General features: G+C 41.2%; 1 protein-coding gene and 1 long non-coding RNA gene across 9 annotated transcripts in view; both read right to left on the reverse strand.

Moving 5' to 3' along the window:
* Nucleotides 1-24,013, reverse strand: part of kif21b (kinesin family member 21B) — a 78,825-nt gene extending 54,812 nt beyond the window's left edge. For all 8 annotated transcript variants that reach the window (XM_036002000.1, XM_036002001.1, XM_036002003.1 and 5 more), the window contains exon 1: nt 23,611-24,013. In XM_036002000.1, coding sequence (XP_035857893.1) covers nt 23,611-23,651 — 41 coding nt within the window. In that variant the 5' untranslated portion in view covers nt 23,652-24,013. The remainder of the gene's footprint in view (nt 1-23,610) is intronic.
* LOC116067605 lies at nt 4,182-19,293 on the reverse strand. The gene is made up of 3 exons (XR_004109262.1): nt 19,283-19,293; nt 8,575-8,585; nt 4,182-4,330 (listed from the first exon to the last, which is right to left on the reverse strand). It is a non-coding gene; the product is annotated as an uncharacterized LOC116067605 (long non-coding RNA).
* Nucleotides 24,014-25,938: the final 1,925 nt, after the last annotated feature.

The following is a 25,938-nucleotide window of genomic DNA, read 5'->3' on the forward strand; positions in this document are numbered from 1 at the left end:
CTCTGAAATTTCACCAGCCAGGCATGTAATACGACAGCCATTACAGATCTGGACTTCAGCACTATAAAACAAGAATGGGTATGACTGGATTTAAATAAGACAGGTGTATTTGATTAAGAAACATTTTAAATTTTTGTGGGGAAAAAAATGTAGTACTGTGTCCTATCCTTAGGCATGTGCTAACAGTTAGCAGAGAATCCTACAACTGCCATAAAGTGTCAGTGGGGCTCCATCATTCACATATCTAGTTTACATCACAAAACATACTGTGGATCAGAACCAGACTGGCGCAACTGCAATGGGAGTACCGTGTTACGTCCATGGAGTTAAGATGGTGTCACGTTTGTGTTGCAAGCATAGGAAAAATATGAGTTGGAAATAAAGAGGTCAGCCAAATGTGATGAATGAATGTGATGCTTAATGTGCTGCTCGTGTTTTGGACTGAAATTACAGTAAGTATTAAAATTGATTGAGCATTGAATGTTGGCATCAAATGCGTGAACGTAGTGATATTTTGAGAATAAAGTCATAATATTTCAATACAAAGTTGTGATTTCTGATATGAAGGAACCATTTCATTAGTATCACAATATTTTCAATATGGACACACTATGAATGCTAACAGAAATGGAGTAGTAGTCTACTTTCCTGTTTTTTTTTTCTTCCTTCAGCTGGCAAACGTTAGGAGGGTCCAGTTTCCTTGGGAACTGCACACACTGCTCAGGGACTCCTAATGTGCAATGACTGCAAGTGTGTGTTCACACCAGTAAAATATATGATGGTATATTAGAGGTGCAAATTACAAAATGCCAATGCCCCTAATTATACAGTAATACTTACCTGAAACTCCAATCACAATCCAGAAACTAGCCAGGACCAAATGCCAAGGCTGTTACCAAGAAGCCCATAGTGCCAATAAAATCAGCCCGCTGTGACTGCTGCCAATGACAGTGAGCGCCAGTAATGCCTGTGTGTGTGTGTGTGTGTGTGTGTGTGTGTGTGTGTGTGTGTGTGTGTGTGTGTGTGTGTGTGTGTGTGTGTGTGTGTGTGTGTGTGTGTGTGTGTTTTTACGCTCACTCAAAGACTTCAAAGAAGATGCCGGTGATAGCCAAAGAGGCTCATTTCCCTAATGTAAACACTTCAGTAAAGCCACAGTGCATACACATAAAGAGTTAATCGTATTCTCTTGAGCTGTGAGTGTTACAGAGCTCTAGTTGTCTCCCCTCTGGCACTGAGCCAGCGGAGGAAGCCAGTCACTGCATCCATGTTTCCTTTAACACTCTACTGTCTATTTATCAGAGGACAACATCTACTCTCATCAAGTTTCTCAATCAAGGACTATTCCATTGTTACCCTTCCCTCTCTCCCTGTTATTTGTTATCTTTTTAGCTTTATCATCACTGTACAGGAAAACGTAATTTGGCTCTTCTTTTGTTACTGCGCTCTTGTCCTAATGCTCACCTCTGCCAGTTCCGTAGCCCTCCCACAGTTTGTTGCCAGTGAAAACAAGCCTATCAGGACAAAAGCTTGAATGACAGAAGCAGCAGAGGGGCCTGTTCCATTTTCCCTTTCTCCTGATAACAGCAGAGATTAATCGCTAATGTGGACTTTTCCTCGATGCCTCACTTCCTCTCCCTTTCTTTCTATCGATCAAATATCGCCTTCATAATGGAAAAAACACATACCCATCATTTGGTGTGAGAAGTGAAACACTGAGTCTGTTCCTTAACAACTGTTTTAAATACAAACACACAGTCACCCCCGTGCTCCCGTCACACAGCAGATCCAATAACTGTTGACAGACAACTCAACAGCCAGTCTGCCATCCAGGAAAGCTAGCGCTGACAGGTAGATAATAAAAGCTCTACAGGTGACTAACTGTGCTGTAAAGACACTGATTGGGTACAGGGTGGAAGATACATTAGGAAACCACATTTGCACAGTAAAGCCTGTATAAGCTGTAAATTAGAAATTATTTTGTGTTTTTAGGATCAGGTTTTACAAAGCAGAAAGTGTCCAGATCTCAAATCAAATCCCCCAAGATCCTCTCATTTATGACAATCAGAGAGGCCGAACTCTCCTGATTGATGAGGGACAACAGACAGCTTTTTGTTTCCTTACCCCTGTCTCATATTTTACCTCGCAGTTCTGTTTTTCCAAACAGACAGACACACACTGTTCATTGTTCTGATTAATGTCACATACATATGGATGTGTGAAGCAGATGAATGCAATCAAGCAGAACTCTGTGTTGATGGGAGCGTGTCTGCATATACAAAAGATTGATTTTCCACAGCCAAATGCAGTAAATAAGACAGTATCAACAGCATTAGAGCTGCACTTATCCTTTGTTTTAACATTAAAAGTCATTAAAACGACTGTGTAATGAGGAAAGACAATTATCAAACTCTGCAGGCTCTCTAAGGTCAACATTTTACTGTCTTACAGTTTATTGCTTTGGTTTAACAGCCCCCAACTTTACTGTTTTGGTTCAGTCTGGAAACTTTGCGGCATTTTCTGGTGCACAGGCAGCTATTTTGATACATCTGTGCACTACAAATTCAGCTCTTGAATTACATTACATTTTTTTTTTATTTCAAAGAGGTGAACAAGAAAGAACAAACAAATTATATATATGATATGGTTTTCAAAGTGAAATATTTCAATATTAAGTATTCAGTGGCTGTTCAAATACTTATGTCTCTTATTTGCTTCCATATATTTCCCTCAGGAATTGGTGGAGAGAAAAACCGAACTAAAAGAGGGGTGGATATTGGACGAACACACAACAGATCTCTGCACACTGCTTGCAAGAATAACTGGCTGAAATAAGATTGTTTTGGTACGTATGTGTGTGAAGCAAAGACTAAACTTTTAATTCTGGATTAATGGATGCACTGCACCTGCATCCTAAAACCAAGCCCTGCCCGATACTGATGCCCTGCTCTCTCCTCTCTTCTCCACATGCACTGCCAAAGTAGCAGGTGGTGAGACTTAATATTCTCTGTTGTCATCCCACTCATTACTAACCAGTCAGCAGAGAGACAAGTGTAAAACCTGTCATTGCATCCCCTCTCCTAATCTCTACACCTCTCACACACCTCATTTTCTTTCTGTAATGAGTGTTCACTTAGTGGCCATTGTCTCCTAAATACTGAACAAGCAGTGTCCATTACAAAATATTGTTCAACAGCTCATCATTAGTACAAAGCAATGACAGTGGAAGATGGGTAGACAGGCAGGAGGAATCAATGTTCTTTGTATATTCATGCCAGCCTCATGCATTTATGTTATTATGTCCTCCAGATTGAGAACACAGCATGACAAGAACACTGTCCCTTTCCACAAAAACCTTTGGAGAAATGTTGTGATGCACTGCATTGCAGGTCAAAGCCATCTTTAATTATTCTTCTAAAGAACATTAACAGTGCTATATTATGTTGCCCTCTAATTCCAAGCCTGTCAGTGCGTGTCGGTGGTAGCAAAGTGGTTTCCCAAACTGCTTCAGGATGCATCCCTGCTGACTTCACCGCACCACAGCCCCACCACACTGCTGATGGGGTGTTGGCTCCACAAACACACCACAGGCTCGATTTCTCGTTAATGCGTACAGCACTTTGGCATGAAATACACTTACAGCAGTGGCCTACATTTATCAAACAATTCACTGAAATTGATCTTAAAATGTACATGTACAAATTATTCTTTTATACTGCTGCCAAACTCAAAGCTGGGCATATGTTTAAACAGCAAATGAAAACCAACTACCAATGACTAAAGAAACAATCTTGAAGTAAGTAATCCACAGTCATATTACACACAACAAAATCACGTTAAAAGGTAATATAATGTTTATAATGTAATATATTTACTGTAATAAACCAAAGAAATGACCACGATATGTCACATGCTAATTTGAAATATGATCTTCTCTGACAACAACGCTAAAGCCAGTACCAGTACTTTGAAATTCCCATTCCGTGACAGCATATCTGTTTTTGTTTTAGCCTGTGTTGTCATCAACTACCCATTTTGACACCCGGGTTGCTAGACATGAAAGGCAAACACGCTAAAACAACGTGCTGGCTGCAACCATGGTAACAGCCACAAAACAAACTGGATTAACTTAGATAGATTCATTTTATCCGACCTAAAAAACACTTGGATTCTTTCTAAACATTTGCATGACATATGTGGTAAAACACGGGTAAATATTGGAGATGCATTTAAAAGATGGGGACAGCTTAGAGACCAAAGGACGCCGAGTTGCTAATTTGCTCCTGAACAGCTAAAGATTGAGTGTTACGCTAATTTATCATGGCTAATGTTACTAGTAGGGATGGGCATTTTCATTAATTTTAACATCTGTGTGCTCGGTATTAAATACTCGAGTACTTGAGTTAGCTAATTGCAAAAAAATTGAGACACAGCCGGTAAAGTGATCGTGACTGGTGCAGGCGGATGTTGCCGGAGGACCCGGGCAATGGTCCACAGCCGTTTACAACAACCGTGACAGACATATGACAGAAACTGTAAGTTGGACTTTCTCATAATGGAAACATTTAACTTTGGCAAAACAACCGTGTAGCCTGAATTAGGACACATCTTACATTCTCTACAGGTCTCTGCAATTTATGGTATGTTACGTTATGGAATATTCTTGTGGCTAACATTACATGGCCAGCTTCAAGGTTATGATATGTTGGACAGTAAGATGATTCCCACTTTGTTACAAACTGAATTGCAACCATAATGTGTAATATAGTGTATAGACTAGCTGCTCAAATTATTTTGTAGATCATGCAACAACAAATATTGTTATTCATCTACACAAACAGACTGGAAGAAAGGCTATATGTTTATTTCATTTTTTATATACAGTATATATAACAGGGTCTGGAAAGTAGTAGAAACAAATCTCCCCCCTGCCAAATATCTTTCCCTGCTGTTGTTCAGCGGCCGTAGCCGACAAATGGTGACTGTGCCCTGGGTACAGACAACTGCAAGCTTGCGGCATTATTCTTTCCCCGCTTCTGTTCAGCGGCTGTAGTTAACAAACTGTGACGACCGCAAACTTGCAGTCTTTTAACCGGTTGTTGCGGTACTTAAGCTGAGAAAGGGTGGCTGTCAGCCAGGTACAGAGCTCTGCGAGAGCAGGGGCTTTTATGGCCATCAACATAGCCAGTATCTAATGTTCACTACTCCGCTGTGCTGTGAAGTAATGTGTGGCAATGCAAGACTAGCATCTAGCTAACATTGACATTGTGGGACATTGAGTTCAGCGTTCTCAACCTGGCAACCCCCGTGAACTTGGATTCTGGGGAGGAGTGGCTGGCGGAGATGACTCTCTCCAGTATTTTGAATATGAACCGCATAACCATTTTAAACGGTAGCTGTCAGTATTACATATTGCACATTTAAATGGCACCAGGTCAGTGACAAACATTTTTTCAATGATAAATACTCAAAGTTCTTCTTATTTTACTTCTGTTTTACCAAACATGCTGAGTACAATGACATGAGTACTGTGTAAACAACCTGATAAATACCAAATACAAGCCACACCTTAAATAAACTTAGAAAAATCACAGTCGTTTAGCGTTATTTACTGAGCAGAACTGTCTTGCCCTTTCTGAAAGAGATTAACTTCATGCAACCAGCCCAACAGAGATTACATAGACAGGAGCACAGTGTCTCCATCTGGTTCTGTTCTGTTGCTTGTACCATACCTCTGATTAGTGCTTGTCATTGTCAGAGTTCAGATTAGGATTAACCCAACTGGCACAGACAGTGACGCGTGTGCGTGTGTGTGTGTGTGTGTGTGTGTGTGTGTGTGTGTGTGTGTGTGTGTGTGTGGTTGTGCGTGTGTGTGCGTGTGTGCGTGTGTGTGTGTGTGTGTACCACAGACAGATATACACATACAGTATACATATACACAGCATTTTCAGGTATGAGAATATATTTTTATTTATATTTCCTCATAGACAGAGAAAGACTAAAATGCCAGTATGACAAGTCAAGCATCCATGAAGTCATATTGTCCTTTAAGTCACACATCAGTGTCATGTCCAAGATTAGAGTCCAACGGAACTAAACGTCTACTGGGTGTTCTCTCTTTAACTTGCCGTGACAAACCCAGCTACGCTCTTATCACTGTCAATGTGAGCACGTCAAGGTCCCCATAGCAACCGGGACAAGATAACTCAGCAGATACTCAGAAAGAAGTTTATGAGTGTGGGAAAAAATAAAATTATTAGTAATAATAATAATTTTACTTTTTGTATTGGAAAGCTGCACTTCTTAATGGGAATGACATCAAATCTGGATAAATGTATATTCACCAAGGAAAAGAAAAGTAAAGGACAGGAAAGAAAGAAAAAAAATCATTTAAAAAAAATTAGCAAGTATTATAGATGTTCTGGGATTTTTTGACAGAAAATGAGGGGAAAGAGATGTGGGATGACAGGCAACAAAGCACCCTAGCAAGACTCAAACAATGGTCGGCATCTTGAACCTTTTTAGGACATAGGATGTCTTTGGAAGTGTCCTGCCAACATGCAATAGCGTCCTCTGTCACACTGTACACCTGATACAAAACTTCTGAAAAGCTGTCGAGGTGGAGCTGATTAGCGCTCTTTGAACCACTTATCTCCCTGTTGCTCTCTCACTGTATCGGCCCCTATCTTGTTCAACTCTTTAAAGAGTCACACATAGAAAGACAGAGGAAACAAGAGAAAGGGAAACATGAGAACAAGAACAGGAGAGGGGGGGATGATATAGCAATTCATGAAGATTTTTGCATGTTTGACAAGAAAACCCCTGAGAACTCAGGAAATTGGCTTGGCCTATTTTGGGTATATCAGTGACTGTGAGATGAAATGAGAGAGGCCCTGAGGTGCAGCAATAGATGGATGTAAGGAAGACCAGTGGCTGTAAGGTCAAAACTGAAAGAAAAAAAACATGAATACCAGAGCAGAATATATATGAAGAAGTATGTGTATTTCAAGGTCAATTGATCAGTAGATTGTCCAAAAGATTAGTTGACAAGTAAGACTCACAAAGGGTTTTTAAATCTGTACTGGGAATAGATTTATGAATGTTTGATCTTTCCTCTACGGAACTGGGAATTTCCAAATTGACTTATATGTAGGGTTGGGTATCGTTTGGGTTTTTTCCGATACCGGTGCTAAATTGATACTTTTAAAACGGTGCCGGTGCCTAAACGGTGCCTGAACCGGTGCCTGAACCGAAAAATATATAATATAATGTATATAATATAAAATATAAAAAAGGAGCACAAAACGACAGTTGGCGACATTAAAGAACAGCTTGTTTATTGCTAAGGCCATATGGTCAAAATTAAATGTTTGATTAATAATGTCATAACAATAACTTATAACAATGACTTATTTCACCAGTAAATTGCTGGTAAACGACAAAAACAAGCACCAGATGGGAAAATGGTATTTTACAATAACTTAAAATGCACCACAAGGCTGGCGAGTTTCAAGTGAACGCACCAACACTTTCAGTCTGTGTGTTGTTTTTCCAACAACGGCAGCTGCAGTCAGACTGTTAAGTCCCGGTGTTGGAATCCTCTACAGGGAAATACAGTCACACTTTACACCGCTTAACGTAAACGGTTAGCATTTTAACCATTGTGTTTAATCCAGCTACTAGCTAACGGTAACTTAGCGTCCCGTGCAGCGATGCTTCTGAAATTCCGAAATGAGGAACCGAAATTTCATTCTTATTCGGTCTCGTTACTACTGTTTATGTCGGAACCGGTGCCCTATTGGCACCGCGTTTCAGTACCCAACCCTACTTATATGCCACACAGTGTTAAATTGAGGAAAAAGTTGGTTAAAAATATAATGCATTTAAAAAACATATGTTATACTGTATGTTAATGTCATTTCAAACGCTACATTAAAAGTAGTCCAGAGTTATTAGAATTCATTCTGGGGGGACATGAATGTATGTACCAAATTTCATGGCAATCCATCCTAATGTGCCAATCTCAGTTTGGCATTAGGCGAAAAGTCAGGGGATCATCAATGTCAGTAAGATTAATCCTCTGGGAACCATGAATATCTGTACAAAGTTTAATAGTTATCCATTTATTAATTGTTCAAATATTTCAGTCTGGATCTAAGAGATGGACCGACAGACTGGCCAACAAAAAGTCAACTATATTCAGGTATATTCTAGCTCATCTAAAATATAACACTTTTCATTTAAATCTTTTTTTTTTTTTTGCATAGCATATTTCTCCAATATTTTAAAATATGTCACTAAATAAATGTAATCACAAACATCGTGAATACTCACTGTAAATAGTGTTTTGCATACTAATTAGTCAGTGCAATTTCGTTGGCTGAGAAGAAATTAAGATTTCTAATTGCAATTCCTCGCCTTAACGTAAATGTATTCAGCACTAATTGATATTTTCTCGTATCTCACAGCTCCCATTAATTAAAGCCTATTCATCAAAAAGTCACTGTAATACCAACCACTTCTATAAAACACAAGAACAGTGCAGCTGAAAGGCTCCATATTTTATTATTGAGCTACCGCAGACATTTCTGTCCTGCTACCCATTTAATCAGTCCTCCCATTGATTTCCTGAATCAGCTGTCCGCAGTGATTCCGCACATAAAACTATCAGCTGTCCCTCCAATCAACCTCCTCATCTCTCCGTCTCTATCCATCAGAGACACACTTTCCCTTAATGTGTATGCCATGCTCTTATAGTAATCAGTTAAGCATCCGTGCATGAGTGCAATTGCAACACACTCGCCCATAATGGATTATGGAAGCAGGCCATTCACTGCCAAATCTGTCTCTTTTTTTTTAGATTATTTTTTGGCCTTTATTTGACAGGACAGCTGAAGACATGAAGTGGAGAGGGAGGGGGAATGACATGCAGCAAAGGGACGCAGGTCGGAGTCGAACCCGGGTCCGCTGCGTCGAGGAGTAAACCTCTATGGGCACCCACTCTACCAACTGAGCTATCTGGGGGCCCGCCAAATCTGTCTCTTGCCTCCATCACAGCAGGCAAACAGGCTGGTAGCCACACACACACGCACGCACGCGCGCACACACACACACACACACACACACACACAGAATGTTAATATGCTGATCCAACATTCTCTAAGGGGATGGCAGAAATAAGCAATGGGCACCTGACTGTGCCTTGTCCCTGGCAAGGTAGGTCATGTTAGCTATGAATGAAATAAGCTGGCATCAAATTAAATTGAATGAGGGGTGATAAATGGCATTTGGCTGATTTATGGAGACAGAATACCAGGATAAAAAAAGAGATGAGTAGACACAAAGGCAGCAGGGTTAAGAGAGTAAATGGCTGGCTCAGGTAGGAGCACGGGAAGAGAAAGCACTAATGAGGAACACTTGGACAAAATGAGGCAGTGATGCATTAAGTAGATGGAGGGAAAAGCTGACTAAGTGTGAAATACGTAAATGGCAAAGCAAAGAAGGCAGCACACATTATAAACAAGCGTATGTAGATGAAGTGGGACAGTGGTCACAAGAGGCTGGGAGTAGACAGCTGGCTCACCCAGGTGGTGGCAGGCAGACTCGAAGAGGACACCTTCTGCCACTCCCATTTGGCGTCTGTCTCGCCACACTAGTCTCGCTATGCCAGACCCTCCTCCAAAGCGCACTAAAGGAGGGTCTGGCTACTCCACATAGCATTCGGGGATGGGAGGAAAACGTGCTCTGGTTTAATGGCATTTCTTTAAACCAATCAGAATCGTCATGGGTGGTGCTAAACTCCACACAGAGCCACCGCAAAATAGTCTTGCGAGAGAAAACTCAGATTGGACTAAATTGATACTTTTAAAACGGTGCCGGTGCCTGAACCGAAAAATATACAATATAATGTATATAATATAAAATATAAAAAAGGAGCACAAAACGACAGTTGGCGACATTAAAGAACAGCTTGTTTATTGCTAAGGCCATATGGTCAAAATTAAATGTTTGATTAATAATGTCATAACAATAACTTATAACAATGACTTGTTTCACCAGTAAATTGCTGGTAAACGACAAAAACAAGCACCAGATGGGAAAATGGTATTTTACAATAACTTAAAATGCACCACAAGGCTGGCGAGTTTCAAGTGAACGCACCGTCTGTGTGTTGTTTTTCCAACAACGGCAGCTGCAGTCAGACTGTTAAGTCCCGGTGTTGGAATCCTCTACAGGGAAATACAGTCACACTTTACACCGCTTAACGTAAACGGTTAGCATTTTAACCATTGTGTTTAATCCAGCTACTAGCTAACGGTAACTTAGCGTCCCGTGCAGCGATGCTTCTGAAATTCCGAAATGAGGAACCGAAATTTCATTCTTATTCGGTCTCGTTACTACTGTTACAGATATTCCAGCTAGCTGTCTCAATTTACCCTGCAGATATCTGAGGAGCAGTCAACAATAGTCCTCATAAATCCACCGAATTTAAAATTCCAACACAAAGAAGGCGAAAAGAAACAGAAAATACATGCATCCAGCGGAATTTCCTGCAGCACCGGAGCAATCCCGGAAGTGGAACGCGAAGGAGATAGACTACGCCACACTGACCCACATGTGCTGATTCTCTCAGGGTGCCATGCCTGGTGGATTTCAATGTGCAAAGGCCACTGTAATGACCAAATATTAAGAATGATGTCTTGTGGGCATCACCCTCATGTTTACTTTCATGCAAGCTAGAGCTGAAATAATTAGTCATCATTTTAAGGACTCCTCGTCCATTTTTGACTAAATGATTAACTGGTTAATTGAAAAAACTTGAGAGATGAATCAGTACTGACAGTGGTTGCAGCCCTACTCTAATGTTTAACCTACATCCCATGTGATAAAAACATTAATATCAATTCCATCAACTATATAATTCTATAAACTTGTGTTCAATCCCATCTAACATGGACACAATGAAAAGGCTCTCCATTGTAGCAACATGGAGAACGATAACTGAAAACACACATTTCTGGATTATACTGAAAGTCATCTGATGCTGCACTAGCAGTTTATGCACCTCCACACTCAGACATACAATACACGCAAGCCACTGTTCATGGCCTTCATATTAACCTTGTCTATCGAACTAACCTCAGAGACTGGCGGCCATGTGGCCCGAGGCACTGCTGCCAATTGGTAACTGGCGATAAGGGAGAGCAGGGCTCACATATACTGTGCTCATTGGGTTGACTGGTTGTGTTAGCATGCTGTGTCGCACACTGTAGCACAAATGAGCGAAATGGTTCGTCCATGTTAACATGAGCGTTTTCTTAACTGAGCCAGACTTCAAGGACAGAGTTGTCCTACATTGTCTGAAAGGGTTAGGTCAACTGTTCCAGAAAGATCAACTCACTATCTCCATCAGGAATTTACGCATTTCCAAAAGACGTACATACTGACATCGTAAGTTTATGGTCTGTCTTGATACACAACTGTAGCCTCATTGCTTTCTTATTTGTCTGTTGTCCTTGAAATCGAAAGATGAATAGACATCCATGTCCTGTGACAACAAACTAGCAAAGGCCAAGGCTTCAGAGTAGGATCTGTGGGAAACTTCTGGGTCTCAAATATCGCATTTTTATGCTGATTGTATCAGGTAAAGTGGGACAGAGCTAGGCATTAAACTGTAATACAACACAAAGTGGTGAACAACATCAGCTGTGAAAGACGTTGGCCTAGGCTTTAACAACCGAGCCATCACAGATTGCATGTATTTACTGTCTGAGTGTACTTGCCCTCAGGCTTTTCACACAGACAACACTCCTCATACTGAAAGTCTGAGAATGGTAAGTATATAATACTATAATTAATTCATGAATAATACTGATAATAGTGATAACTGCGTACTAATAGAAGAAGAATTCCAGTGAAATTTCAATTTCTTTGATCATCACAGCGTGAACTGCGCCACTCAGTAAGCAACTAACTTCTCACCACTGTCAAAGACTAGTAACCATCATTCAACTTCAGATGAGCATCTCTCATTGTTACAAGGGCACATCAGTCCGCATCATCGGAGCTAATTCTGGGTCAATCCCCACCCCACTTCCTCATTTCCCCTCCATCCCCCCTCGTCTGCTCCGTCTGCTGCTCCATGGGGGGGAGGTGGAGGCACAAGAAAGAATCAAATTAGCTTCCTTTCTTCATTTTCATGACAGACGGGATTGTCAAGGTCAGGGAGGTGCTAGCCGATTTCTGTTTGAGTCCAGTTAACTTCAACGGTCTGAAAGAGGAAGCACTGGTCATTAAGATAACATTCCTTTTTTCGATGGATACTGGATGCTTTTAGCCTAAGTGCTTCTAACTACCTCGGCTGTGTATAATTTTAATATGGACCACCATGTGAATACTATCTGGAGAGTGTTAGTGATATACTCAACTAACAGACCACAAACTATGTTGCAAAATGTATCCATTGTGACACTACTAAATTATGGCAGTGGAACTGAAAGAGCCAGTATGAGTTCATAAAAATATAGAGTTCATAAAAAGGTCAAAGATTAAAAGTGGCTACAAGAAGCAGTCCTTAATAAAGACAAAGAGGCAAAAAAATGTGGTTCGGTTCACATCTTGCTTTTAATTACCCAGGGTTTAGCACCCTTGCAAAGCACATGTGAAATAAATGTTTCCACATGTGAAATATGACATATGTGTCTGTATCATGCACAGTGTTTTACATAAACCACGTCTGTCGTGAGTTTTTTCACAGTCACACATTTGATAAATCACACGTCCTTATATGTGAATTTATCTCATGTAAAATGTATCAGTGTAAAAATGTTGACACGTGGGGTTTTGCATTTGACATGTAAGCTATCTGAAAATCACATGGGCCTATATATGTGAATTATTTAAATGTGAAATGGTGTTTCACATGTTATCATATCATATTTTAGATAAACAGGTCAAAACAAAAAAGACACCAACTACAGCACACGCAATCACACAAAATACAGGGATCATACAATATTTGTATATTTTGGTGTGTGTGTATATAGGCTATTTCAAAAATATAAAAGGTTGCAAATCAAACAAACACACAGCTGCCAAAACCTGTAGCTGTGTTCACATTTTTCATTCACACACAGTGTACAACACACACTACAGAGCTACAGACTGCTGCCATGACTGCTGGCTGTCTGCCCGGTTAGCATTACCACCAGCCCAGCCGCCCACTCTGTCAGACAACATTTAGCACGAGTGCTAAGGGACCGTTCGGTATTTATGGAATGGACCACCGGAAGAAAATAGGGGAGGGTCATGTCTTTTTATTCTTTGTTGAGGGGAGGGTCACCCAACATTTTTAAGTCTAGGAGGGGGGTCACCCAACTTTTGTATTCATGAAAAAAGCAACATTTCAAAGTGGCTTGTTTGGTGCATATTTTTTCATGTAGCTCTCAGTCTCTGCCTTCCTTCGCTACCAGATGGGTCTGACCCATGAGTTTGCTGGGGGGCAGAGGGAGCACTGCCCCCCTGGTGGCTGAAACGGGTAATTGCATTGTTTAAAAAATTGTAGAATAATTAATTATATCTGGCATGACCAGATATTTTATAAATACCTTAAATAACACAAAACAACTAAATGGTGGTAGGTAATACATCTGATTTCATATACTGCTTTGGTAAAAAAAATATTACCTGGCTGACGATGGGAGAAGCAGGACGCAAAAAACGAAAGTTACTGTCGCACTAGTCTGGACATCTTGCCGTGCCAACTTTGCAATAAAGGTTTCCTAAATGCCATGTATACATGTGATGTCAGCTTACTAATTGATTGCAGGTTTTGTGTAGATTTGGACTCTTATACGTTTATTCCACTTTGTTTAAACAGCAAAGTGGAGAGGCCTCGTTCACCTGTTTAGAGCTGGCTGGTGAACGTGACGCCTTGCTGGATACACCGTGACTCTGTTTGTGGATCTACTGATCGCTGTGGATTACTTTTTTTCCGTGTCATTGGATTACGGCAAAATATGGATGTTTTTTCTCAACGTATCTTAACGTTGTATGGTGAGTTTGGAGAGGCATCTCAACAGACTGTAGGTCGAACACTGATTGCTCACTGTTACATTTTAGTTGAATTTAAGTGTCGGGGCATTTCGCCACCATCTGTCTATTGCGTTCCAAAACAGCCGTGCCGCGATTGGATTTCATAAGGGCGAATTGTTAAATTGTTACAATGTAATTTAAAATCTGCTTTAAAAATAAACATATATGTTTTGGAATATAATGTTCAGCTTCGGCAGCTTTACCTATGTGCTAAATATACGACTGAGGAAGCCTAGTGACGAGTCCATAGCAACCAGTGTTGAATTGGTTATATCCCAGCGTCCTTTGCTGAATGGTCTCAATGTTTTATTGTTTTATTTCATGTGAATACTAGTTTACTAGAGGAGTAACTTAGTATTTGAAGTAATGCAGTAATGCAGGAAGTGTGCATTTAGTTTCCATGCTTATTGTGTTTCCACAACAATGTTAGTGAGTAAATCTACTGAAATGGCCACCACACCATAACAGAGGAGTGTGATGTGTAAGATGAGAATACAGAGGTTAAGTCATGTATGTTACGGCTGTAAAAAATCAAATGGCATCTGTATGTCTTTGCTAAGCGCAAGCTAGCACATAAGGGGAGGGTCATGCTTCTTTTTCAAATCATTTTGGAGGGTCATAGAAAAATTATTACTGGCGAGGGGAGGGTCAAGTCTTATTAGCCTAAAGGTCCCAAAACTCCTCCGGTGGCCCCTTAAATAAATAACGAACAGTCCCTAATGTAGCAAGCCATCACATCTGTCTGTCTGTAGGTTTTTGAACTTAGCCAGGGGCTGAAGACCTTGCTTGTCTTTCAGGTACATGCACACACACGTATATTCTCTTTAACTGCCTGCAGAACTATATGAGGTTAGGAAAAAAAAATGTCTGACACTGGAATGATGATTATTATTCTGATAAACGGTGGAGTAGACAAGATAATGTGCTACAGCTAAATGTAGCTAATCGCTAATTTTTTTACCAGAAAGGAAGGGCTAGCTAATCCTGCTGTTTCCAAGTAATTATATGCTTATTAAAGACACTTACTGAATCAGTCTAAACAATTCACAAGCTGATGTAACTGCTAATTAGTAGAATTGCATGCATCACTGATGTAAAGGAACACTTCCTGCCGATTAGTAAATGCTGCATCCTATTGATATCCTATTGACTTTTCAGACCCTCTTAGCAACTCTATTTTTAAAAATCAGACCATCAGTGGAAAAGCAAGACATATTATATTGTAATTCATTCCCATGCATAATGCTCAGAGTAATCACAGTCCACAGCTCTTCTACCAATGGCACGGGATCTCTCTCTCCCCCCTTCGGCCATGAGCAACAGGCAATTAGCCTACACAACCACTAAGCTTTATGCAAATGATACGCGATGATGTCACCAATATGCAAATGAGCGTTTGACTTCATCCTGCGACTTTTAGCAACTTTTGAAGCTACTGCTACCTACTTTCATTGGGAAAGAGTTGGCAACACTGTGCACTGTATGGAATTAGCCAAAAGTGTAGGCTATAACTTATACTGTCGGTCAACAGTCTAGGCAGTGTCCTAGACTTTTCTATTCATCTATATTAAACAAAAAAATAATTAAGGTGTGTTTGACTTTTTAATACATGCAAGAGTGTCAACAAGATGAAGAGTCTACTGCCATGTTAGCAAGCTGTCCAAGAGGCACAGTGTGCTAACATGCTTACAAAGACGATTTTAACATTCTGATGTTTAGCAGGTATAATGTTACCATGTTTGCCTTTAGTTTAGCGTGTTAGCACACTAAGATTTGCTAATTAGCACTAAACACAAAGTGTGGCACATAGTTTTGCAGATATTTGGTCATCAACCCAAGTACTGGACAAATTAAAGTAGATACATTTGAGTTCATCAGTTATTTAGTGCTGAAATCAGCCGTTTTAAAGCCTCGTCCTGCTGTCATCTCTCTCCGTTCACACCCAACTACACAGCACAAACTCAGAGACACAAACTCCAGCAGTGATTAAGCTACTTAGTGCTGAAGGTGATCATGTGCCAGCTGGTCTCACACACACACACACACACACACACACACACACACACAAACAGAGTCTGGCACAAATGCAGAGGTCTTTACATCTTTTGTTTTGCCCTGAATATCTACACTTCCCCAACAAGCTCAATCAAGCTGAATATGAATACATCAATTTCAGATGGACACAGACAGAAATTCTGACCTTCTTACAGTGTGCAATGCAAAGGAGACATTTCAGAAGCTGAGGAAAGATATGTGTGTGTGTGTGTGTGTGTGTGTGTGTGTGTGTGTGTGTGTGTGTGTGTGTGTGTGTGTGTGTGTGTGTGTAGGTGTATGCCTAAAGAGACACAAAAGCGATAAAGTGAATAATAATGATACACTCCTATCACTTGTTTACTGCCAATGTTATATTTCTAGTTCACAGATTAAAAAAAGCAGAAGAAAATATAATTGTAGATTGTTCAGAAAGAACATTCAACATTTAGAGAAGTATATAAACTCTACACAGTCTACACACAACACCTCCATCTCTGTCTCTTCTTCCCTCTGCGGGTATATGGCAAACACGTGCAGCTGTGCCCAAATTATTTATACACACGATGCTCAGACGCACACCCACACACACACACGCACACTTCTACGCACACATGGACGCACACACACACGCACACATGGACGCACCCAGGCTGACACACACACACACTGATACATGTTTGGCTAAGGGCTCATATTTGCATGCTACAGTAGACCCTTTGACAACAGAAGAGACATTTGCAACTTTTACCACTCTGCCCCTTTTGTCCCTTTTTATATATGACGTACGCACATCTGTTCGTCTGTCCCATTCTTGTGAACGTAATATCTCAGGACCCCCAGGAGGGGATTTCTTCAGATCTGGCACAAATGTCCAGGATGAACTGATTAGATTTTGGTGGTCAAAGGAAACTGTGGCCTCAAAAAACATGTTTTTGGCCATAACTCAAGAATTCATACACTAATTATGACAACATTTCACACAAATGTCTTATAGGATAAAATTATGAAGTTTTTATAACCAAAAGGTCAAAGTTCAACTTCACTGTGACATCATCATTTTCTGCAAAAAAGCTATTCTGGCCATCATTCAATGCCGTAACTCAGAAGGGGAGACATTTGGTCGCATACTGAATTGGTGACACTAATCCTGAAACTGTGGGGATTGTATAGATATTCTGTGCTGCTGAGTTGAAGATGGGTGTGAAGCATCTATGTTTTGCCAGAAAATATACTTAATACCTTTTATTAAATTGCTTCAAAGTCTTCACTACAGACCATGGACAGACATGGATGTAAACTGCAACTTACCTGGTTAGCGGAGGCATGCATCCGCAAGGCGTTAATTCTAGTTCTGTTTGATTTTCTTTGTATTTGTTTTGTTGAATTGCAGGAAGTATTGCTCTTTTCAGGGGAGGGAGCACAGTTTATAAAACAAAGACAACATCAGAAATTGACTTTGCGAACCTCTTTCTTTTGCCCCTTCCTGTTTACCGTACTCTCTAAAAATATACCGTTATTCATCCCCATCTGCCCTTGCAGAGTGTCTTTATATGTGTGTGTGTGTGTGTGTGTGTGTGTGTGTGTGTGTGTGTGTGTGTGTGTGTGTGTGTGTGTGTGTGTGTGTGTGTGTGTGTGTGTGCAAACTCAGCACAGAGCACAAAGACCTGCAGTGACATCAGACTCATTCACACTGTGTCCTCTGTCTACGCTCACCCGAGAGGTGCTCTGTTTAAAGGGCCTCTGCTTCTTCTCATCCCCCCTCCCACACACCCACACCCACACCCACACACACACACACAGATCCCTGTGTTTTCCAAGTGACCACAACAATGTCAACATGCAGATAGCATATATGGTTTATCAAAATATCCAGATCACAGAAGGTCTGAAGATAAATGTATTTAGCTCTCACCAAAATGCTAAAGAATGAAAAAATTTATTATTCTCTGTGCTGACCACACAAATCATAAAAAGTTGTTTTATGTCCGAGCAGCATGAATAATTATAGTTAGGACTGTTTAGAAGGTCAGCTCCAGCTGACATATGATGAGACCCTGATTACAGAAAAATGCAAATGTTCAGACTGAAGCGCCTTTCATTCCTTACTGAATTCAAATGGATGAATTCAAATAAATACAGATCTGTGTGTGTGTGTGTGTGTGTGTGTGTGTGTGTGTGTGTGTGTGTGTGTGTGTGTGTGTGTGTGTGTGTGTGTGTGTTGGAATAGGAGGTGGAAGGAGCTGAGGAGGGGGGGAGAAAATTCCAGCATTTTGGTCACAGTTTCACGCTGCTTTATTTTGCCCACAATGCAGAAGAGCTTGAGCAAGAGAAAGTAAAAGGATGAGGCAAATATTAGAGGGAAGATTGAGATGACCTGTCGTCAACAGAGAACACAGCACACCCGAGACCAATGTGTGTTTTTTTCATTTTTGAGTCAGAAACAACAGGCTCCCTTTTTATAAAGTAGGACTTAAATGGATGCTCTCATTCAGGCTACAGAGCAGAAGACTGATTCCTAGAAGGTTTTTTATTTTATTTTTTATCGCCTGAGGCTTCCATTTCCTTTCAGTATTACGCTCTCACTGAGGATCCAGTCTTAACTCAAATCGCGCCAACGGGCTCATCAGCAGTTCACAAAGCAGGAAGTGAGCAGGAAGTGTGGATAGTCCAGTGGCAGCCTCACAGGAAGTCATTCTGCAACAGCAGCACACCATTTGGGAGTGCTGATGCACTTAACGGGGAGAAGTTCATCAACAGACAAGTTGCACAGCTCATTTTAATGCCAAAGCCTGTGCCAAGTCCCTAATATTTCTGATCTAATGGTTTAAATACACAAGCTATGGGGTAATAAATTCCACTCTATCAGGATCTATACACAAGCAACACTTCCCTGATAGTCAGGCCATTTCAGAAACACAATCAACAAGCTCTATTATTCACCAGTCATCAGATGTGTCATTGAGGAGTTGTGTTATTGTTTGGAAACCCAGGATTAAAAGGTGTAGCTTGGCAACCTCACTGACTTCTTTGTCCTGCAGACATTTTTCACCGTAGAGACTGATTATGCAACAGTTACTATAAGTGATGAGCAAAACAGCCAGTATTATTCTTTTTAAGCCCATTGCTCTCATTAAATGTTCTGATTCTTGCCTTCCACTATGTCATTTGTTTCAAACATGATGTTCCTCTCAACTAGCAGGTGTCATGTCAGAGGTTTCTTTCATCTAGGTCACAGTGACACATACAGAACATACTGCACACACAATGCTAAGCCATTCTAGACGGGGAGCTTCTTTAGCACTCTTGTCACAAAAGACATGCACACGAAACTGTTAGGTCTAAAAAAAAAAACACGTGACCAGCAGGCCAGCATGAGGAGGAAGTGATGCACAGCTGTGGATGCCCAATTTGGGTGTGTGCTCTGTCATGTTTCCTGCTCCTCTTCCCTCAGTTGAGGCCAAATCGCTGCTTAAAAACAACTCCTATCAACAAAGCAAAAAAACGCTTTCACTTGTACTTGCCGGTGACTGTAAATCTGCGGCAAGCAACTCAATGGGGGGGATAGATGTTGAGACCAAGTGTAATAATGCATTGATGAGAAGTACTCATGTATGTACTGTAGGCTTACAGCCTAGTCTCACACACAAAACACCATTTCCCACCAGAGTCCAGTCATTTTAAAAGGCAACCCCCTGGGGAGGTGTGTAACCCAGACAGAGTCTGTGTGGCAAACTGTTAACACACACAGGAAACAGGCGAGACTGGTAGCCTACACAGGACATATGTCTGACAACAAAAAACTCCCATTTAAAGCCTTTGTGTATCAGCTGTGAGGGGCCCCTTCCGCAGTTGTATTCTGCTGCTTCCGTTTTGTTTTGAAGCCAGTGTTTTGGTCATGGGGTGGCAAAAGTCAGCAGCGCTTTCATTGATTTATTTAAAAAAAAGTTTCTGCAAAGCACTATTTTTGAACTGGTTGATCAACGTGTTAGCCGAGAACCGGAGAGATAAAAGCTCATCTTTTTCTCAGCTGAGCTTTCATGGCCTTTAAGCTGAAAAGCCTCTGCGTCATAACTGTCCACAATAACCCGATTATCCACCTGTAGAGGCTGAAAAAACACTAGCTATTTTGTGCTCTATTTGCAGAAGATATTTTTTTCCTTCAGGGTCATAAATGTCACCACTAATGCATGAAAGCCACAGGACTGAGGAATCATTTATTGGTGATTCCTCGGGTCGTTTTTTAGCAACAGATCTCAAATCAGACAGAGGGGAAAGCCTTCAGGAATAGTCTGTTAAGGTGGGAACATCAAGCAGCAGTCACAAGGTTAAAGACGACAACAGCACTAAACAGATTTGTCTTTGTGTTTATTGATACACAGCTATGGAGGCTGACTTAGCACTTTAGCGGATGACAAGAGTCGCTCGCTGGTCTGAAATGAGTAAGTGGCCGAGCTGCAGAGATCGATATGCAAATGGGAATTTACACACTGCTCGTAACTTTGATGTCAAGTTACACCCAACGCACATGCATACACACAAAAGCTGAATTATTGACATTTATAGCAGCACATGCACGCTCAGAGCACTAACATATAGCTTTCAATCTGGGGCGAATGCAGCATTCAACGTAACATCAACGAGAGGAGGAGGCAGCCATGAGGTGAAGTAAAACCGCACGTATGTCTGTGTGAATATGATTGTGAGTGTGTGTGGGGGTTCAAATGGGTGAGACTCAGGAAATGCAGGGGTATTCTCATTCATATAGCCTGTTTGAATCAGACTAAGCTGTTCTGTTAAGTGAATGCAGCTGTATAAAGATGAAACAGCCAGCCAGAAGCAATCTAACAACGGCCACTTAGTCAGGAGTTACATTACATGCATCCCGTCATGTTTGACTTGACTGCAACCCAGAACCATTTACTTGTGCGTGCGTGCGTGCGTGCGTGCGTGCGTGCGTGCGTGCGTGCGTGCGTGCGTGCGTCTGTCATATCCACATCCATTTCTGAGGCAGTTAGGTTTGAATGCAGGATTGTAGGTCATGTCACTCGCTATATGGCCATTGTTTAGGAAAGGCAGTGCAGACATTCAGGAAATGGATAGTGGCAACTCAGACTGTGTGTGTGTGTGTGTGTGTGTGTGTGTGTGTGTGTGTGTGTGTGTGTGTGTGTGTGTGTGTGTGTGTGTGTGTGTGTGTGTTGGTTGGCCCTCAAGACAACCTCATTGCCCTTCAAATGCATACTCACACACCCACACACAAACACAGAGTCCTAAGCTTTACGCAGTCTACAACATGGGAGCAATTAAACACCATCCTCTCTTATCAGCAGCCGACTTTCTCAGGGAAAAAAATAAAAGATGCTTGGCGGTCATTGGGTAAACCATCGCTTATAAGGCAGGAAGTTATCCTTCTCCGTGTGTTTATGTGTGGGCTTCCCATTTCCTGTCAAACACACAGAGGCTTTTGGTGGCACTCGCAGGGCATGTAAACACACACAGATCACACATGATGAAAAGGAGCAATGCTAGCTCACCCACGAGCACAGTCATGTAATTACACAAACTCTGTTTAATAACAATGGGAAGTTTGCAATAATGAAACTGATTAAAATGTACTGCTGTGATTACAATGCCCCCGTGTTGATTTGACCCTCTTTTGCCAAGTTTGACAATATGCTTATTACACACTGATGTCAATATTGCATCACCAAAAAAGATGAGGACAGCTTACAAACAGGCGTACGCACGTTAGAGCTGGGCAATATATCGATATATCGATATCGTGATATGAGACTAGATATCGTCTTAGATTTTGGATATCGTAATATGGCATAAGTGTTGTCTTTTCCTCGTTTTAAAGGCTGCATTACAGTAAAGTTATGTCATTTTCTGAACTTACCACTGTTGTAACTGTTCTATTATTTGCTTTTACCCACTTAGTCATTATATCCACATTACTGATGATTATTTATCAAAAATCTCATTGTGTAAATATTTTGTGAAAGCACCAATAGTCAACACTACAATATCGTTGTGGTATCGATATCGAGGTATTTGGTCAAAAATATCGTGATATTTGATTTTCTTGATCTGTCACTTTCATTCAGTTACACTTAGCTACACAACAAGCCGCTGCTCTCCAGACTTTAATCAATAATTTCAGTTGAGCAGCAGCCACCAGCTGTCTCAGTGGCTTCTCTTTTCACCTTTTCTCTTTTTTGTCACCCACCCAACTTCCTGTTACAGTTGCCGCTGTGAACAAGCACAAAGGAGATTCACTTGACGGCTGATTGACAAGTGACTCTGAAACCTCCCCTGGGGAAATGGGGCTCATCTTAAAAGGCTGCTCTACTGGGCCGACCCCCATCCTCAACCCCCACTAGGTTCAATCAATGGTTCCCAAACTGGGGTCGGAGGACCTCAAATGAGTCCTTGATGAAGAATAGTTACATTTAGCTATTACTTTGTTGCAGTTGCTTAACTAACTAAATAACTAACTAACTTAACTAACAACAGAGTGAATAAATGTAACTTCCCCTTAATAAAGTATGTCTTAATCTTTACATTTGCACAATAAGAGACGTCCCAATGACCAATTGGGATTTATTAGCTGATGTGACCGACTCTGGGAGGGTCTGAGTCAGTCTGTCAGACCACTGCCTCAGCCCCACACACTGCAAAATGAGCACGATTACCGACGCAGCCCCAATCACACTCAAGTCATGCCTTCCAGTTTTAGAGGCGCCCAGTGCCAGCACATGCACATTCATGTGATCTCTCTCAATCTGCATTTAGTCTTGGCACATACAATTGATGGGCTGCCAATATCTCCTGATACAAATCCTAAAGCTGCTCTGCTGCCCGAGCTTTTGGGTGCATTTCCAACAAAGGCAGTAAATGACACAGCTCTGAAGGAGAGCATGTCTTTGTGCTCGATTCATTTTTTTAAACAGCACAAGCCCCTGCTTTCCAAACCTAGTTGTGAAGCTAACTCAGCCATACACATGGGAGGTGCTCAATAGACTCAGTTATAAGGTGAGACTGCAGGTAGTTGCCTGTGAGAATAATAAATCAAATTGGTTTGAGGAGAAACGCCCATTCTCCTCCCTGCACCTGGCTGCAGCTGTCCTTGTCACTTCACCCAATGTTAAATCATGAATGCAAGCTGCTGCCTCACATGAAACAGACCAATGCTGGAGAACGTATGCCCTCCAACATGAAAACAATCATATGGAGATAAAGTGGTGCTGGCACATGCTTTGCATTATCAGTAGCCTACACTAACTGTGCAGCACCACCAATGTATTGTGAAACAATGTGTAATGCTCTTTTTTAGTAACTGTCCCTACAATGAGCAGAGACAGTAAGGAGTGTAAGTAGTGAAATAAGACTATAGGTGTGCAGGATGCATTTAATTGATTGCCAGGAGGCACAGACACAATGTGGTCTGCTCGGCAGATTTCCAGCAGACAGACGTCGGAGGCTTACCTCAATGCTACCTTCACACAGCAGTCGCCCTGGTTCGCCATTGTCTCTTTTAAGGTTCACCGATGGGATGTGTAGTATTTCGGCTATGTTCGGTTTTCAGTGTGTGTAAACCGCGCGGTGCTGGGCGTCTCAGGTCAGCGGGAGCAGCCGTCAAGACCTGCCGGCGGTGAGCTGCCTCATCGGGACTCCTCCTGTCTTCTTCTCCTCCGCTGTGGCGGTCATTTCTGGCTCAAAGGTGTTTGTCACATCGCAGTGTTTAACCCGCTGTTTTATCTTTCCGTGGTCTGTCTCAGTCGCTACATCCTGTTTAAAGTGCGTATGAGCGAAGTATATGAGCGCTTACCAGTAACCACACCGCTTCTCTGAGAGAGACGCGATCACGTTGAATCGGCGCTGAGACAGTACACTGGAGGGGGTAATGCTGCCTTCAGGGGCTGTCGGAAATATTGAATCTACCGTTAGAGCGTTCGTGCCATACAAATATAATGGAAAGAAAGGCCAAACCCATTCAAATCACAACGTAGTAGAATAAGAGTAGAATGGTCAGAGCGACAGCCATTTGTGTACCATTGCCATGGTAACGTATAACAATTTAATGCTTCATCCACACAAAGCAGCTTTGTTCGGCTGGTTTTCTGTGACTAGTGGGGTGCAGAGTTAGCAAGCTAACATTAGCCAACTAACAAGTCGTCCACCTACTATGCTATATTGTTATATAAACTGGAGTATATAACGTGTAGGTACAATACAATATACTGATTATGATTCTGTAGCTGACAGAGACAAATACAATAGGCTACTTATTGTGTCTGAAATATAGTGGACTGGAGTGGCGGTAACATTAAATGGAAATAATTAAATAAAATACAAGTACCTCAAAATTGTAATTAAATACAGTAAATGTATTTAGATAAATTCCACCACTGCACAAAGGTCACATAGTAAAGTGCTGCTTTCAATTGAACTACAATAATACGAAGAGCCCCTGAAAGCAGCATAATCGCATTCGATTGACATGCAGTTGAGTCAACTGCTGGATTAGCTTCACCTTTATCGAATACTAGAGACCAATCAGCGGGCTCTACAGGATTTTGTTGTCCCGCCCACAGCGGGCAGTAAAGATTTACACCTACAGCACATCGACTGCTAGCGGCGACATCTGAGGTCCGTCTGCCATAAACAGAGGGAGACTGTTCCCTTGACGGAGAGGAGGGGCCACCGGTTTAAACGCCTTGAGGTCAAAGGTTGAAACTCATGTAGAGGTTATTATGTTCTAGTCTAGTTTTAACAGTCTGTGGTTCTAGCAGAAGATGGAGTTAATTTGCTCTGGTTTGAATGGGAAGTTGCACGCTGCCCACTTCTCTCTCCTGCTGAGTCAGAGTTCTTGAAAAGGGGAAATTGAAAATCTTTCTTTTATTTGAGTCAAACAGACATATTCATCATGTTCCTCCTCAATTTCTGTCTCTCGCTCTCGCTCTCAATACTGTCTACTTGTCAATATTTTATATTAATTCAAACCTCTATATTGACTGTTGATTTGTATTAATAATACTGTCTACTTTATTCCCTTATAATACCCATATTTAATGCTGTCTTTTTTTTAAACTTTATCATTGCACTGCTATAGTTTTTATATTAGTATGTCTACATCATTCTCTTATATTGTCCATATTTAATGCTGGTCTCTAGACATTATCTTTGCACTAATGGATTTATTTGTACTATTACCATGACACACACTCTCACAGAGCACCTTACCATATATACTGAATCACAGGGTCAGTCCCTGCCCTGTCACTGCAAGCATCTCATGCTTATACATCCCTTAGTACATTCACGTGGATTTTTATTTAGTATCTTTACTTTTATTGTCCATGGTATTCATGTGAATTTGTTATTTTATCATCCTGTTTGTGATGTATGTGTATGTTGTGTGTATTGTCTTTAAGTACTGGGACCTTGAATTTCCCCTTGGGGATCAATAAAGTATCTATCTATCTATTTATTCTCAGTTTCCTCTCACAGCCATGTTTCTGTTGGATCCATGCAAAGTGACTTTACCACATGTTCAGTGCCACTGCAGCTGTCAGCGATGTTGGCAGTGTTTTTTCCTGGTTGGATTCAAATCTACACTTGAGGAGAGAACTCAGCCTTCTAATACCCTAATATGATTTATGTTCAGTACTGACAGTTAGCAAATGGCAGTCATGTCTGAACTGTAGCAAGTTATTTCCCAATACAACACAGACACAGTTCAGTTAACTATTTCACAACGCCAGAAATATAGGCTACAACTTAATCTACTATAGGTGACTTTTTATACTTATT

This window comes from Sander lucioperca, chromosome 6 (genome assembly GCF_008315115.2).
Source record: "Sander lucioperca isolate FBNREF2018 chromosome 6, SLUC_FBN_1.2, whole genome shotgun sequence".
Lineage (NCBI taxonomy): Eukaryota > Metazoa > Chordata > Actinopteri > Perciformes > Percidae > Sander > Sander lucioperca.